Source organism: Pempheris klunzingeri, chromosome 7 (genome assembly GCF_042242105.1).
Source record: "Pempheris klunzingeri isolate RE-2024b chromosome 7, fPemKlu1.hap1, whole genome shotgun sequence".
Lineage (NCBI taxonomy): Eukaryota > Metazoa > Chordata > Actinopteri > Acropomatiformes > Pempheridae > Pempheris > Pempheris klunzingeri.
In genome coordinates this window covers 23681952-23699502 of record NC_092018.1, presented here as the reverse complement: position 1 = coordinate 23699502, position 17551 = coordinate 23681952, and the positions used below count along the sequence as shown (strand labels likewise).

General features: G+C 41.0%; 1 protein-coding gene across 1 annotated transcript; it reads right to left on the bottom strand.

Moving 5' to 3' along the window:
• Positions 1-610: 610 nt before the first annotated feature.
• Positions 611-16564, bottom strand: adam28 (ADAM metallopeptidase domain 28). The gene is made up of 22 exons (XM_070833814.1): positions 16483-16564; positions 14928-15016; positions 14746-14822; positions 14191-14269; positions 13869-13945; positions 12964-13150; positions 12271-12333; positions 12046-12117; positions 11733-11902; positions 10165-10246; positions 9122-9255; positions 8165-8342; positions 7215-7304; positions 5901-6096; positions 5659-5764; positions 5360-5516; positions 5077-5157; positions 4422-4515; positions 4196-4298; positions 4020-4113; positions 3452-3547; positions 611-2514 (listed from the first exon to the last, which is right to left on the bottom strand). Exons 1-22 carry the CDS (start codon positions 16538-16540, stop codon positions 2485-2487), a joined length of 2313 nt encoding a protein of 770 aa, XP_070689915.1. The 5' UTR covers positions 16541-16564; the 3' UTR covers positions 611-2484.
• Between the last annotated feature and the right edge of the window lie 987 nt (positions 16565-17551).

The window sequence follows — 17551 nt, the reverse complement described above, 5'->3', positions numbered from 1 at the left end:
AGATATCTTGATGACTTCTTTGGGATCTGGGGGAATTCCACTTCAGAATTTCAGGAAGTCCTAAACACCCATCCATAACCATCACACATAACCTACAAACAGAAAAAATAGATGGAGTAAACAAAAAACTTGCAACAAGAGTATTTTTTTTAAGGACACAGACAGACAGACAGACACTCCTACACAAATCCAGTTTCCACCCTAAACATACATGCAAAGGTTTAATCAAGTCACAACTTATCTGGTTCCATAGAATCTGTAGCTTCCCAGAGGACATAGAGGAGGCCACAACCACGCTCTTCAGGGCGCTGACACCCCGGGGCTACTCTAAACGGTTCCTGAGGAAAATTAAGTCGGAGGTCAAACAGATATTTCAGAGAGGAGGGGGGTACAGTAGGGAAATTGACAAGCGGACCACTGCACCTTTTGTTGCGACACGCTCTCAGGACCTGGTGAGACTCGGCTCAAAGATTAAGTCCCACTTCCAACAAGAGGCCCAAGGAGCAAATAGGATAAGTTCAAAATCATCTCAGCCTACAGAAGGAATAAAAATCTCAAGGACATATTGGTCCATTCCAGCCTAACACAGAGAAGAGAGGACTTCAACAAATATCATTTAAAACTCAAATTTATTCACAATAACCTCTCAGGATCAGGAGCAACCATATATGGCATAACATAGACCTGAACACGACAAATGTGGTCTATGGAATCTGGTGCAAACTGTGCCATAAGATCTATGTGGGGGGGGGGGGGGGGGACTCGAAACACCCTCATAGCCAGACTAAAACAACACATATGCCACAGAATCACAGTATGATACACTCAACAAACATATACTGGTGAAAACAACAAAGACAGAGGACAGAAAGCAAACTGATGACCTGCTGTCCATCAGCTCTAAATGAGAGACTGGGGGAGCAGCTCCATCTGGTGGCCGAATTGGGGAACCGCAACTGAAATCCCCCCTGGTCTCCATCAACTACAAATAAATGATCAATCTATCAACAAATACTTTTAAAAAAAGAAATGTTAAGAAATACTTATGTGAGACCAATGGCGCAGATTCGCAGGAGGCATGTGTGCAAAATCCTTTCCCGCTCCCTCATCACACACCATCCGTTAGGAAGGAAATGTTCCAGGAACTCAAAATATTTAAGTCAGTAGAGCTCTTTATTAGTTTGCACCACTTAATCTATTTCATTACTTTGAACATTTGGGTTCGCAGTGCATATAAATATTTCTAGGTGCAACTTTAACATGTATTTATTTCTTTATTCATTTTGCAAGTGATTCATTTGGGCGATAAACATTTATTAACAATTATTAATTCACACTATTCATACAACATAGACATTTTTGCATGGAGCTACCCCGCTCCCCTCACTTGGACAATCTGGAGTTAACCCTGTTTTGCAGAGGGGAGCGCCTGCAACCCCATTGCATATCTATTTATCAATGCAACCAAATAAGAGCAATAATTCTTTTTGCACATAAAACCAGAGGAGTTACACTTTCATATCTGTTTCCTTCCACTAATGCCAGAAATCCAGTGCAAAGCGCACACAACAAAAACGTTATAATCCAGACAGTCATGTCACGTCACGTCATCACGTTGTGAGCATGAACCATCACGTGGTTTTCTTATTTAGAAAAATATGTGTTAAAAAAAAAACGATTGAAAAAAAACAGTTCAGTTGGTTTATTGCACTTTTTTTTTTAGCAATTTATTTAGTTAGTCTGGACATAAACCTGCACATATCATTAAAACTTGGGATATAAAGGTTGTATTGATGTGTAGCTCCAAAAAAATGGCACTACAGCATGTAAAAATGTAAAGATGTGCTCTGGCTTGTTCTATGGTGGCTATTAAAGGGTTAATGCCTTGCTCAAGAGCAAACTCTTAAAGCAAAGATTAGCATTTAGTCACAGGCCTTCTAACATCAAGATTACTACACCTAGGTTACTGCCACCTAGGGTTTTTTTTTTTTTTACTGTCAGCTGGATGGTTTTAAATAGTATGTACGTATTCACATTGCGACCTTACTTGGGACGACATCAGAAAACAGAAAAGCAACATCAAATATTGCCAGTAAATACAGTTTGACAATCAAATTCAGTCTTGTGTAACATTTCACTACAACTATCGTAACAAAATGATAATGTATAAAATGATATGGCTCACACTCGGGACTAGAACTGTTGCACGTGTCCCTAAAGGATAAAAAAAAAAAGCTGCCTAAAAAAACAGTTCATCCCCGTAGCAATAAGTCCTCCTGCAAGTGAGTCTGTCCCCATCCCACATCACTGGAACAAACACTGTGTCGTGCTTAGGACGCCACTGCAGAGGAAAGAAAGTCGTGACAGGATGCTTTTGATAAAGGCTTATTTCTGCCTCTAAACTGCCAGCAGTCTCTCCTTGGGGACGACGTACGAGATGAGTTTCTCTAGGTTTACTAATGGGGGGGGGCGCTGCGTCAGACATCAGGCCTTTGGTGGAACTGGCCTCAGAGCCTGTACAAGAAACGAAAACACATATTAATTGACAAAATGAAGAAAGAATAGCTCCACATTTTCTGAAATAAACCAAGTGGCCAAGAACTACAGGAGAGCGTTCATATACGGTGGCCGGGAGGTGCAAAACAATTTTACAATAAGAGAAACACTTTTACAAAGCTGGAGACAAATTTACATTTTAGAAAACATTTTTACAAATCAGAAAACAAAATGACATTGCCATAACACATTTACAAGTCCTGAGACAAATTTACATTTGAGAAAACAAATTTACAAGACGTGAAACACTTTTACAAACGCCGAGACAAATTTACAAGTGACGAAACACTTTTACAAGTAACTTTTTCAACCGGAAAGGGAATGTACCAACTGTCGAGTAGAACTGGAAGTGATAAGGAGTTCATGGCGACCCACGATGGACGGCAGTCAAGCGGTCTTTTGCCCGTTTTGTGGCGAACATATGAGCCGATTAACGCGGTACATTCCCTTTCCGGTTGAAAAAGTTACTTGTAAATTTGTCTCGGCATTTGTTTTCTCAAATGTAAATTTGTCTCAGGACTTGTAAATGTGTTGTGGCAATGTAATTTTGTTTTCTGATTTGTAAAAATGTTTTCTAAAATGTAAATTTGTCTCCAGCTTTGTAAAAGTGTTTCTCGTATTGTAAAATTGTTTTGCACCTCCCGGCCACCGTATTCATCCCCCTGTTTGGTCTGTATGCTCAATGTTACAGCCAACAACTGGTTGGCTGGTAGGATAGAGACTGGAGGTAGGTGGACACAGATGCTGGCAGGCATATGAAGGGGAAAGGTCAGGTCATTCCCCATCTAGTCACGATGCCTCATGATCTGCACCTCCTCCTCTGTCTTCAGCAAATGTTACTAACCTATGCGGTGACAGCTTTCAATGAGTGCAGGTAAACAAGTGATCAGAATACCTGACGTGCAGCCATGTAGTTCTGGATCGGGGGTTTCGGCATGTTCCCTGCTGGAGGTGGTGGAGGTGGAGCTCCTTTGGGCTTTGGCCTTCCAGCCTAACATTTTGAAGGGAAATCATTTGTATGTATGACATATCTCAACGTAACCTACTTCTTCAAATACAAACAATATCTTTTTTTAGCAACAGTTTGAATATTTCAATTACAAAATAAAAGCCCTACAAACATAAGGGGAAGTCAAAAGGATGAGCGTCAGTACACATAATCCGCCGGCTCCATCCCGTCATGTTGGGTGTTGGAAGAAACTAAAGAAGGTGTTCTTTCCGTGGATACCAAGCTCAGCATAGCCTGAGCTAACGAGCTCACATCAGACCCACCGGAAACTAAACTTTACATGTTACACTCAGCAGATGTTTTGTTCATCTCAATATTACATCTCAAAGTGACAGTTATCATACAAACCTGCCCCCAATAAGTAACTGGTACTCTGCAGTTGAGGGAAATAAAAGCCCCAGCCAATATTTTAAATAATAGATCTCCATAGTACTGTATAATTCCAACACATTACCTTTGGCACTGGCTTGGGTTGACTAGGAGCTGGTCTTTGATTCAGGTGGTGAGCCGAGCGGCCGAATGCCGGCTGCTTCCTCTGGGTGTGTGAACTGCTGTAAAAACAGAAATTTAATCTGCTGGCTCTCAATTCACAGCCACACCAAGACCTGCAACAGGGTGATCATGACTCACACTGGCAGCAGGGGACTTTGTCGTTTCTTCCAGATGAACCATCCCGTACCAGCACTACCTAAAAGCACTACTATAACCGTCAATGTGACGGCAACAATCGCCCCTGCAGAAACAAAAACAGACATTAGTTTGTTCATCTGCGATTTAAATTCAACATCAGCTGCGCACAAAGTACACATATTTTAATCCTGTGTTGTGTTAATGAACAATTGTTGGCAGGCGTCACCAGTAGAAAGAGCACTGAAAGCTTCATCCTCTGAGTCACAGTCTGGGGGCAACCATCCAGGTTCACACTGACACTCACTCCTGTGATTGCACACCTGTACAACACAAGAAACCCGTCAGTTACCAGATGTTCTCAGGTGTTGTGTTTGATGGGTTTAGTGGCTCCATGTAGCAGCAGTAGCCCGTTAACGCATTACTAATGGTTGATTAACTTCCCCCTCTCTCTCATTCAGCCAACATGGCCCTGTAAAAAAGTCACACGCATCTCTTTCTAACCGTTAGAGTGGAGCATGCTGTCGCCTGGTGCGTGCTCATGTGGGAATTATTGAAGTTCTTAATTTTCAATTCTTGAATTGTTGAGTCTCTGTGAATTAAACAGTTTGATGTTGACCTGCTCTATTTCCAATGTTTAACATGTATTTCTTTTTCTGCAGGCGAATGTATTAACCTGAATTGACACTTTTTTTTTTTTTCCCGACCAAGTCAGTCATCTACACATGTAGCACCAGGTATAGAAATCATTTGTGCCTTCCCTCAGGATAAATAATTGCTCTGTCAGTTCTCTGTCACACACAGGGGAGCTCAGCTGTGGAACATTTCAACTAAGTCGACAAATATAATATTGTATATTGTGGACCACTTTTTCATCTACTTACGGCGTGCCCTGGGCATTTTGCTGAACAGTTTGTATTTCTGTAAGCTGTGTGAAGCTCCATACACTGATTCTCACTGCACACCTGGAAAACAAGTCATGGTAAATAAAAAAAAAAAAAAAGAGAGTCAGCGATAAAGACGTGGCTTACTGTGACACACACACACACACACACACACAGGTAAATGTTGAGGTTACTTCTCAGTTGATTGTGATGCAGCTGTCAACACATTTACAGAATGAGTTTTTAAAAAAGAAAAAGGCTTTTCAGAGGCAGAGCGTGTTACCTTTCCATCACCACATTTAGTCCCAGGATCCACCTGACCGTAGTCTTTGGTGTAGTCTCCAAAGAAAGCTGCCTTGCAGCCACCAACTCTGACCATGCGGCCATAGTTTGGGTTGTCGTTACCGTTCTGGCAGAAGAGTTTCCCACAAAACACATCTCTGCAAAGGAGGAGAGGGTCAGAATATTCGGAGCCAATATTCCAACGTATTCTCACGCAGACACATGGTTTTGGTTTGTTTGCATATTAAACTACCAGGAATACTACTACATTACTGTACTGTGTGTTTTGCTGAGACTCACTCTCGCTGGCAGGGGATGTACCGGTCATCTGCCAGACGTTTGCAGAAGCCATAGTATACTCCTCTGGTGTTGTGATTATAGCAGGATGGCTGGGCCTCTACAGCACCTGATGACAGCAGAGAATCCCGTGAGAAAATTTCATCTGTCCCATGTCTATCTTATTACATATCATCTCTTTTCCCGAACAAACGGTGTGATAAAGAACGGCACATGACTGACTGAACAAATACGAGGACACTCACTCGATCCATACATCTTGATGCACTGGTTTGCCCTCTGTGGACACTGGCCATTGTAGCAGTATCCCAGACCGCCATCACATGTGAGGCCATTAACGGCGAAGACATCCTCGGGACACGTGGCACTCTTCCCATTGCAGTACTCTGCCAGATCGCATGCGTCCTGCTTCCTGCGGCACTCTCTAGACCGAGGCAGAATCTATGGTGGTTGGTGGGAGTGGACATACTTGATCAGATTACATAACTGTACTGTACTCAGGTATGCCGAGGACTGTGAAACTGCCTCGATGTTTGAATTGTGCCATATAAATACCCATGCCTTGTTTTGTGTAAGTAAAGGTTTGTCAACCAGGCTTTTGAAGCCAATATACACAAATGTCAGTGATATACACTCCTCACAAAACGTTAGGGATATTCGGCTCACAAGTTGCTGTTCTCTAACAAGAAGCTTAACAGCAACATTCACAACAGGTTTGATCCATGAATCCACCAATACATTTCCTGCTTCAGTTAGAATTGGTATTTAAACAGTCCTCCTCATCGTGCTGTTCACATTCTGACATCATGAGACCAAGACGACACCTAACAATTGATCAGCAGCACCTCAACACTGGAGGCTTCAAACAGGAAGTCCTCAGACGGAGGTGTTCACTGAGCTTAGAGGGTCACAGAGTGTCATCAGGAGGTTGTAACAGTGATACAGAGACTGGAAGAGTCACAGAAAGGAGAGGAGTGGACGTCCTTTGGCCACATCCCAATTTATTGAGACACTGAAAATGTTTTGTTGTGGTATACCTACCACTGTTGTTAGATTTTCTTTCAATAAATTGTTTAAGATGAATAAAATTACCATTGCATGCTTCTACTTAAATGCCCTACTTTCATGATATAATATCACTGTAGCATTCACTTTTTACATTTTCCATATATTTCACCTGAAAGTCGAATATCCCTAACTTTTTGTGAGTAGTGTATAATATTAAATAGTATGACATGACTTATGGGAAATTACACTTGGCTTTTGTTTTGTATCAGATGTTACCTGCCTTAAACTTGCACTAGCTGATGTTTCTGATCCACTTGAGGGTAGTGTAAGAAGTTGTGAACATAAATTATCATCAATTTCAAAATTGTCCTGACAAAAATTCACCCGTACTGAAAAAATAGGTGACCTCCATTTGGAAAATCTGTACAAACGCAAACATGTATTACCTTAAATGCTCACTAGAGGGATAAAGCAGATCACAATTCACAATACCAAGTAAAGGAAGATATCACAGAAAGACGTCGACATTTGCAGAGAGAGCTGTTACGCACCTTACAGTTTTCACAGCACTCGCCCTCAGAACACTGCGAACCCTCCTTCAGATTGCAAGTGGTGGCATTGCAGCATGGGTTGGTGCACTCCTGTAACAGAAGGCTCATTAGGCTGCTGTTAGTCCTTATGCTGCGTTAAGCATCCTTCCATGATGCCTCCTTAGGGAATGTTTCTGAATTCTCAGATTGACTTTGAATTGTTTTTTCGTTTTCGCCGTACAACCTGAAAACAAGCTCTCCCATCCCACGTCATTCACTGACTTTCTGACTCTCATTGGACTGAACTTCTAAATGAAAATTGCTGCTTGTTGTTTTAAAATCAGTGCAGGGACTACATCTCACTCCGTATGGTTTCAGAACATTTCATGTTTGTTAGAATGTCTTTTTCATGTAACATGCTGCAGGAACATGTGTCCTAGATAACATGTTCCCCTCAAGTCAGCATTCTATCTTCCTGGCTCCACTTTGTCTGGACGATGGTCAGCACATGTAAAGGTCAAGTCCATCTTTGGGGTACCCCCTCACATACCCGCAACCAGATATTGCTTGTAGAATCCTATATATGTGAAAGCTTTGCTCTGTATTCTTTAGTCTCATCTATGCCTGTGATGTTAGACTCCGAGCTCGTAAACCTACATAAACTTCTTGAATGAATCTTGGAATCCTCTCTTCATTACTACCAACCACAGAAAAGCATCCCTACAATGTTGCTGTAATATAAGCCTCTGTATTTTACCATTTTACCGAAATAACACTGAATGGCAGCAACAATTAGACAGTGAGCAACTGGACAACCAAGGTTTGTGAAGACAAAAGAATAACTGCCCTATTTTTAATGAATTTCTCGTTCAACTAAAGTGATTTTGAGGTACTCTTCTGATCTCATCATTGACGGTGAAGCTAGAGAATAAATAGATTTTAAATTATTCAAATGGATGAGGTTAATTTACCTCCACGCTGCCACAGTCGCACTGCTCTCCACTCTCCACGAAACCGTTCCCGCAGATTGCAGGAGACACCACGCTGCTGTAGTGCGGTTTGTCCAGCAGACAGCTGGGGCTGCGGCTTATCAGGTATTTCTCGTAGTTGTTGCTGCTGCAGCTGCTGAAAGTTCGAGGAGTATCCCAGCTGAAGAAAAAAAAAAAAAGCACAATTACCTTGTTAAGTCCAAAGTCACATTCTTGACTTTTTTTTAATAATTTAAAACTTTTAATATAATGATGCCTTGACTGCTTTCACTTCGTTTCTGCAGGATTTTCGAGTGAATCTTTAGAGATACTTTTTTAATGCATACATCATGATTTATCATAGGAGGAACTGCACCAGCTGTGACTGTTGTCATTATTTCATTACTTACACCAGTGCATTTTTGCAGTGTGACATGCCAAAATGTCTTCTACTTCTACTTCTACCCACCAGTGTAGCATTGCACAACATTGTTGGGCTTATGATGGATAAAAACTGATGCAACAGAAGCATCAGAGTCAGGTACAGAGGTCAGGTCTTCTGCCCCGACCAATGCTGACTCAAGTGACAGCACTTGAAGCTCCCTCTGGAGACACTATAGGAGTTCCCCTTTAAAAAAAAAAACCTGTTACTTATTGGTGTGTCAATGCCAAACATTGGTCCAGTGAAACCAAAGGAGCAAGGGATTTTCCCTTGAGAAAAATGAAGGGTCACTTCCTTGATCCCCCTCCTGCTTGGCATGCTGGCCCTCATAGGTGGCTGTGGGTGGCAAAACTGGTATGATTTTCTCTTTTAGGCTGAATCCAACATCAAACATATTCAACAAATGGTAGGTACGTGGCTCCTTATTCTAGTCTTTCCTGGCAGAATCAGTGTCTGAGCTACTTTTATCGGTACATCTTTTGACTGAGGCTTTTTAAAAAAAAAAACAACTTCAGTACCTTAGTGCTGCAGCCATGATGCAGCTATCGGCAGAGCAAACACAGGCGCTCGAGTCATCATGGTCCATGCCTAGGTTATGGCCCATCTCATGAGCCAGCGTCGCTCCCACTGCGATGGCCTGGTCACTGTGATCCTGAGGAGTAATAAACTGCCAGTTATACAAGTGGAACTCTTTCATTTGAGCCACTTTTATCAACATTTTACAGTCATTTTAAGAAAGTGTGCACAACACAGGTTTGCCTGCTACCTCGTGTTTCCTCCTCTGCCATCACTAAGAAATGAAACATGGATGTTGTTTGCATTAGATAATTATTTTCTAGTAAAAAAAAAAAAAATTTGTTTCATCTTTGGTAGTTAAAATAAGAGATAGTAATTACATTAACTTAATAGTAAAGGATTTTGGAATGACATAATGATAATAACTTTTGCCGAGAGGAGACAGGAAATCATTCATGCTCTTCATCACAGAGTTCCACTCTTCACCTGCATCAGCACTGTTGTCTGTCCACATTCCTGTCCAAACTGGATCATTACTCGAACCAGTCGATGAAGGTGTTTAGAGTGAAGGGTGGAGTAGCAGAACACAAAATAAGCATGATCATGGCAGCCATGTTCTATTCAGTGGTGTAGTTTGGGCACTTGCCCGTGTGTCGCCATCTTTATCACTCTTCCCATCATATATGCATGTCACTATATATCTCTGCCCCTGTTTGGTTCCCTGATTCTTTTTGGGTAGTGTATTTGTTCTTGTATGGGTAATGGGAACATGGTATATATTTTTTTTGTAATATGAGTAGATCCTTCATAAAGGACTATGTGGTAAGTTGCAACATACAGTATGAGTTGAGGAAATTTTATGGAAAAACCATCAAATAGTTTTTGAGACATCTGGACATAAGTGATGGACTGAATGATGCCATTAACGTGATGGCGTGTAAATTATTTGGTTGCCAACATTTCCTCCACAAAGACTATGGTGTACAAGACATAGTGTCCAAATGAGAAATGGAACAAGGCTTCCTGTCTCGCAGGAACACTTTACCTGTATTACTCCAACAGAGTGGTCCGAGCAAAGAGTCCCAATGTAAGCCAGTCCAACAGTCGGTCCCTCAAAGTCAATACCACTGAAACACAGGGAATCATAATAACCATTTTATGAAAACACTAATACATGAATTGCGGCGACATCATATGTGTGCTGTTTATCCGTACTTCCAGGTCTCTATTTATACATTGCATACAGATATCCTATTAAAAAACAAAAACTTACTTAGTGAAAAACTTGATTTGGTTGTGAAATGGTTTTGAAGGATTTGTTTAGTGTGGCAAAATAATCATACATGCAAATGCTAATGCTTCTCTTAAGTGTTTTGTTTACCTGTTTTTTTGTGAGGTCAACAGTTTTATCTGTATTTGTATTTTGTCTGTAAATAGGTTGGTAGCTCTCGTGACTCAAGGTAACTTTCAAAAACATGTTTGCTCAGCTTATCATGTGTAGCGAGTCGAAGCTTTGTGGAATTTCTGAGGCTGAGTCCTTTACTCTCCTGTGACCTCCGGACTGATCTGTGAGACCCACCGGAGGGAGGGGGGTGTCCATTAGCCTGGGTCTTAATAGTGACCTGGCTGTTTAAACTAAACTCTGAATTAAATCTTCCCAAGACAGGTATCATAAGACATTCAGGAGTGATATGTTCCATGCCAAGATATCACCCTCCGAGTCGGACCACAGAGATGGACTGCCCTGATAAGCAAGGGGATTTGCAGAACTTGGACACTCAATGACCAGACTGGGTCAAAACCTGAGGCCCCCCTGCTGTGAGTCTTCTGATAACAAAGCCCAGATGACAACTGGGAATACGCCGCCTTAATGCCTCCAACTAAAAGTGACTAAACCGACAACTCTGTCTCCTGCTCTCTCACTTTCACACATGACTTCATGAGGTTAGAGTTTAAAATCCTTCTTCTCACCTACAAGGTTCTTAATGTTCAGGCTCCATCATATCTTAAAGAGCTCATAGTACCGTACTACCCCACTAGAGCACTTCGCTCCCAGAATGCAGGCCTGCTGGTGGTTCCTAAAGTCCTCTAAAGTAGTGCAGGAGGCAGAGCTTTCAGCTATCAGGCTCCTCTCCTGTGGAACCTCCTTCCAGTTTGGGTTCGGGGGGCAGACACCCTCTCTACATTTAAGAGTAGACTAAAAACCTTCCTTAGTGATAAAGCCTATAGTTTAGGGCTGGTTCAGACCTTGGACCAGCTCTGAGTTATGCTGCTATAGGCTTAGACTGCTGGGGGACTCCCATGATGCACTGGGCTCCTTCTTTTAAACAAGAAATATTAGCTGATATGTAGAGTGCTGGATTTTATTGCCACTGCTGACAGGTGAGCCATTAATCCTGAATAACAATGTTAGAAGAGAAGTCTAAGAAATACATCAGTGTATGCAAGAATGTTAATATCATGTTACAGTGCTTTTAGTGGTTGAAAAGATAAAAAAGGTGCTATACAATTATAGTCCAATTACCATTTATGAGCATTTTAGGAGTCATTTTAGTGAGTTATTTGAATGCCCCTGCATAACTTTTTGTTTCTACTCATGGAGATTGTTCAGACCTGATGAGATGTGCGTTGTCGTGCTTTTTCCTTTTCACCAGCTCAGAGTTTCTCCACTTCATGAAAGCATCCAGGTTGGCCCCAGCCGGGGGCGTCACAGAAATCAAGTCACCATTGGACCAAATCTCCAGCCCCACCAGAGCGATGAAGGTCTTCAGGGGCTTGTACGCCTGTAAACGACACCAGAAACAAACCATGTGAAATGCAACATCCCAGTCACTGAAACTTTGTTTGATATCCACCTCACAGTTTTCTTCATTGTGTCATTTGTACCTTGTAGTTCGCCCCAAAAATAGCAAGAGCGCTGACTCACCAGGTTGACAAAGTTGACCATTTCAAATATCTTCTTCCTCAGCTTCGTCTGATCTTTCTTCATCTTCATGTACTGAAACAGCGTATCATCATATTAGTGCAAGGTCACATTCTGTCTCTGATCAGTTGACTCATTGGAATAACTTTGACCATGCCATTCACCACAAAATTATTTTACTCTGAACTTTCTGGTTTTCACAGAAATGTTCCATGTTGTATGTCTTACCACACGGTTATCAGCAACAAGGAAGAGCTCAATGTATTTCTGTTGCTGGACAATAGATATACCCTGGAGAACAAGGGAATAAAATCATTAAAGGCACTTTTTGTCAAAGCTGTCTTTAACCCTTTCATGCATGAATTATAATAACCTCAGTCAGGATTTTCTTTACTAAGTGTTTTTATTCATCTTTAGGCATGAAAAACAAGATTTGAACTTTTTTTTTTCAATCCAAATTTTATAAAGATGTATTTACATGTCCAGTAGTTGAAATATAGCCAGTGATGCATGATGTACAATTCAGTGGACATGTGATTAATCGTAATACTTGGAAAATTTAGCAATTGCATGACTCCTTAGATGGTCTCTTTTTAAAGAAGGTCTGAACAGAAAAAAATGAGCAACTTGGTGTTTCTGGCTGTCTGTCGGCCATCTTGGTTTCACTAGCAGTGGTAGCAGTGTATGAGATAATGCAGTAGCATCCACTGTAGTGGCTGATGTGCAACTATGCCATCAAAACTCATGCATATACAAGAAAACACTCTATGCATGAAAGGGTTAAGCTTTAAAATAGTTGAATTTTCCCATATAGACCATGTCATTCTTAGTTTTAATGATTTTTCTTTTTTTTTTGTCTTTTGTATTTCATGCCACAGTCAACCAGGCTGATAAACTGTACGGTGCAGGGTCTTATGTTACCGCTGATCTTGAGCGGCTGCGTCCAGTTGGGGGCTCGTAGTCCATACTCCAGCTGGTGTTGGTGACACCACACACTGCAGGTGTGGAGGAGTTCTTGTCATCAATAAGCATCACTGCATGATCACCCTCATCGTCATCAGACAAGGGCTCAATCAGGTACCTCTGAGCAGACGTTCTGAAGTAACCCCTAAAGCAAGATCATGCCATTTAGTCTTTCAGTTCCTTGGACATGACTGAAATAAATCCATTGGTTGAGACATAACTTAGTAGGCAGAGCCGAAAGACATTTAGCTCATAGCTGGTTTATGGTACCCTCTAACACTGAACTAACGTTTCTTCGTTGTAAATGTAATTTTGGTGCAATTCAAAGTGGTTATATTCTTTTCTTTTATATCAACAATGGATTACAAGACTATTTATAAGTGGAGGGAGTTGCTTGTAGTGACCAACCCACAAACAAAAAGCCCAGCACCACATTACAGACCTTTGAGCAGCTAAACAGTCCCATATTTCTTTTGGGAGGTAGTGGAGACTAAACACCATTAAAAAACACTGAATATTGGGCTTTTTTAATTTTTTTAGTAATTTTATCATTAATATTGGATGACATTTGCCAGGTGCAAAGCAGTGTGAGTCAAAGTAGCCTTGTATTAGCTAATGGTATAAATCTATATCTATCTATAAAGCTTGTTTCTGCTGGCTTTGTTCAGAAGTCCATATCAATATCTATTATCTTAATCCTTAATTAAAAAAAAAAAAAAAAAGATTGCCATCCTTCATAACTTGAGGTTCAATCCATGGTTAGCATGAGGTTATCTCCATTCATTCTGGCTGTAATGTGAAATTCCATTTGGGAGCTCATGGAGTCTGAGGGAATAGTTCAACACAGTTAGCTGAGGGCTCACCTGAGTCCATCACAAGTGCTGATGCTAACAGACGATTCGTTGTCGTTCACAATCCTCCCATGATAGTAACAGTGATCCTGATAAAGACACAAAGATGATGACTGGGCTACCAAAATGAGAAATCCAAATCATCCCGGTAATCTGTCTGTTTAGCTAGCCTTTATTCTCACATGCAGCTGTTGAGCAGTCAAAGAATGAAATGGAACTGGCCTCAGGGACACTTTAAAACCATTGAAACATTAAAGACAGTCCTGTGTAATTCGAGGGAAGTCACATTTTATGTTTGGGGAACTGAATCTTGCCTACAAACGCAAATACTTACGATGTCATTTGGAGTCATGGTGACTTGAGTTCCATCTTGTTGGTAATATGTCTCACTGTAGTCTTTGGTGAGTAATTCGCTGATGATAAAAAGATACAAAAATGAATGGCCATCATGCCGTGTTGTGTCACGTCATGTTTGTATCCTAATACGTTTCTCTGACTTATTTTGGGATCTGAGTAAATGCACCAGATGTTCTGACTAAAGATTTACAGAATTTTGAAAATAGCAGAATGCCGTCTGCATAAATCAAAACTTATACCATGGCTTTCACTGTGTCCACGGGCAAAGACACAGAATAATGCCATCAAAACCACAAATATTGTGACAGAGAAATAGACATAGGTGACACCAAAACATTGGTTTAAACATTGACTAAAATTTGCATTATGATAACAATCAGTCACAGTTATTTCTGATTTACAACGTCCGCTGTTGATGTTTACAAATCTTTAACACCGGATTACCTTTAACGATGGCTATATAACCATTAAGTATTCATATTCTGTGCCTAATACTTCACAGAGGCAAGCCTTTTGGAGAGTAAAAACTTACTTGTTCTTTTTTAGCTGCATTTCAATCTCTCTTCCTCCTACCATCAAAGTATACTTCACAGACTCAGGCCTGAAATTCTGTGGAAAAAAAAAAAAAAAGTGAAACAAAACTTTCTTACCAACAGGATGCAGCTGTGACACACACACTAGAATTAAAAAAAAAAAAACACAGAAAAACTGTACCTCTGTATCTCTTTTACTAACTGTGTGAAGTCTGACAGGTCGCACCACCTCATAGGCCTTCACCTCGTCAAACCCGTGGCCAAGGCTCTCTGTAGAGATTCAGCATGCATCGTGTTACTTTGTGATGAGACGGGATATGCTTGTTTGATTTATTGTGGTGTGTCAGAAGGAATCAGAGACAAGTTAGGCTAAACATGTCCCACGCTTTTCTAAGTCTTCCAAGCTAAATGAAAAAATACATCATTTGGCGTAGCCTCGCAAACATAGTTTGGGTCAAAGGGGGTGCTTCGTTAAGTATAGGCAACATTTGTGGCCATGGTAAAGTTTAGGAAAGATCGTCAAGGTCAGAGGACACCTACAGCGACTAGATATGAATGCCTCCTGGCATTCTATGTAAGTTGGGTTGAGTGGGTACGACCTCCTGTGAGAGGTATGTAAAGCTGAATGGTACTACAAAACACACCACCAACTACAGTGGGCAAAATAAGGATTTGATACAACTGTGAGAGACAGAATCTAAAAAAAAAAAATCCAGAAAAACACATTGTATGATTTTTAAATAATTAATTTGCATTTTATTGCATGAAATAAGATCGGCAGTGTATCAAATACTTATTTTCCCCACTGTATGGGTCTATGGGTTTAACTGCCCCTTTGCTTTCAGGCCTGGCCTTGTGTTGAAGTCTGTTCCCCCTCAAATATTTGCTCTCATTAGATGTCAAAGATGCATGAATGAATACGGAATGACTATGTACAGGTTTCACTATATAGATGAGGTAGGTAGGACATGGGTGTATTCAGTATAGTAGATTTAAGTGTTCAGTAGTGCGATGGCCTGTGGATAGAAGCTGTTTTTGTCTCTGGTCATTTTGGCGTGCAATAATCTGTAGAGGGGCAGTGATGTAAGAGGTTGTGTCCAAGGTATGATGTCTGAAGTGATGTTAGAAATTCTCCTTTTTGTGTCTCTGTTGATTTGATCAGTTCCTGATTTTGAAATTTGGAAATGTTCTGTCTTCATCTGCATGTTGACATCACCCACCACATCTTTCAAAGAAACTTTTTAACCAAGGACGGTATTTTCCACCCGGCGTAAAGCTATTTCAAAGGAAATGACTAAGTCACTCTGAGTCATAGATGCCTGATGGTAACCTGTCACAGTAGCACCTGAGAGGGAGGTGACTTTGTTGGTCTGCCACAGTCAAGCTCAGACGAAGTGTCACAACATCAGCGGTGCATTTAAAATAATCCCTGCTCATTTTGCTGATCTTACGAAGCATTATTAGACCACATGGTTACAACGGAAGGACAGCAAATTGGGTGTTAATTCTTAACACGATGTTACAGCCATGATAAGAACAACATTAATAATATTTCTAATACATACAATATATCAAATCCTATTTTTTCAGGTGTTTAAGATGCTTTAGGTGTTGTATGCTCAGGAACAGAAGCCCACAAGTTAAAGTGCAATGAATGAATAGGATAGGAAAAAGCTAGACTTTAGTTATTAATTAGCCACCTCGCTGAGTGGAGGTAACAGTATCCTGTCACTTACCTAAGGGCCTGAGTGAGGCATTTAGGATGAGGACCCACAGTAGGAGTGTTCTCGTCATTGTCCAAGTGCTGACAGTCACTGTAACAGAAGCAGATCAGTGTTCTGATCAGGCTATATACTGCCTACCTTCTGGCGGTGTTGCTATCTTTGAGAGGCCACACCTTCGCAGGCGCTCTTGGACCTGTCACAGCTACTTCCTTATTGACAACAAACTTAAAACATGTTCACAACCAGCCTGAACACGCCCCTGCTTCTCTCAGGGAATGCAGGAAGAATACCGCAGAGAGTGCATTGGTCAAAGCTTGACTTGCAGTCGCCCACATTAAGTTTCATGACATGCAACGTGCAATTTTAGCTGCTTCTTCTTTTTTTGCATTCTAACCATAAAAGAACAATTTGACTCATCCTTATGTTCTGGCTGGCTGATTCAGTCTCAACTCAAAGCACTTAAGGCCTATTGTAATTTCCACAGACATCATTTGTCACATCAGAAAGTTTCACAACTGTTGCCAAAGACAGACCTTAAAACTAAGCTCCATCTGCAGCAGTATGGATGCTCCTTCCCTTGCCCCTCTGTTCCTCACCCACTGAACACATGCTTGGAGTCACAGCAGAAACAAAGCGTCAGAAGACAATAAGGCCAATGTGCATGCGCCCTCAGTGACAGACCGGGACAATTTAGGACACAGATCAGTGTGTGGATCAGGAGGTGGAGCATCGTGGAGTTAAAGTGACACTGTCAGACACTTTCATTTAAATAAAGTGTCAGGTTTGATTTCTTTGGTGTAACACAATAGAGATTGAATTTACAATCAGTTCATTCAGCGGTTTTGCGGTCAAAAGGTACCCAGGAAGTACAAATGCAGTTTGATGGGACTGATATTGTGATGGGTCAAAATATCTCACCAGAAAACCGAAGAAGATCATCACGGAACAATCTCTAGAATACCAAATGTCTGTTTATACTGGTGAGAATCTATTCCATCACTTATAGAGTAAAAATAGGATTTCTTCATACAGTTGTATGCTTACTCATTTCATAATAGAGAACATGACCTAACTGGACAAT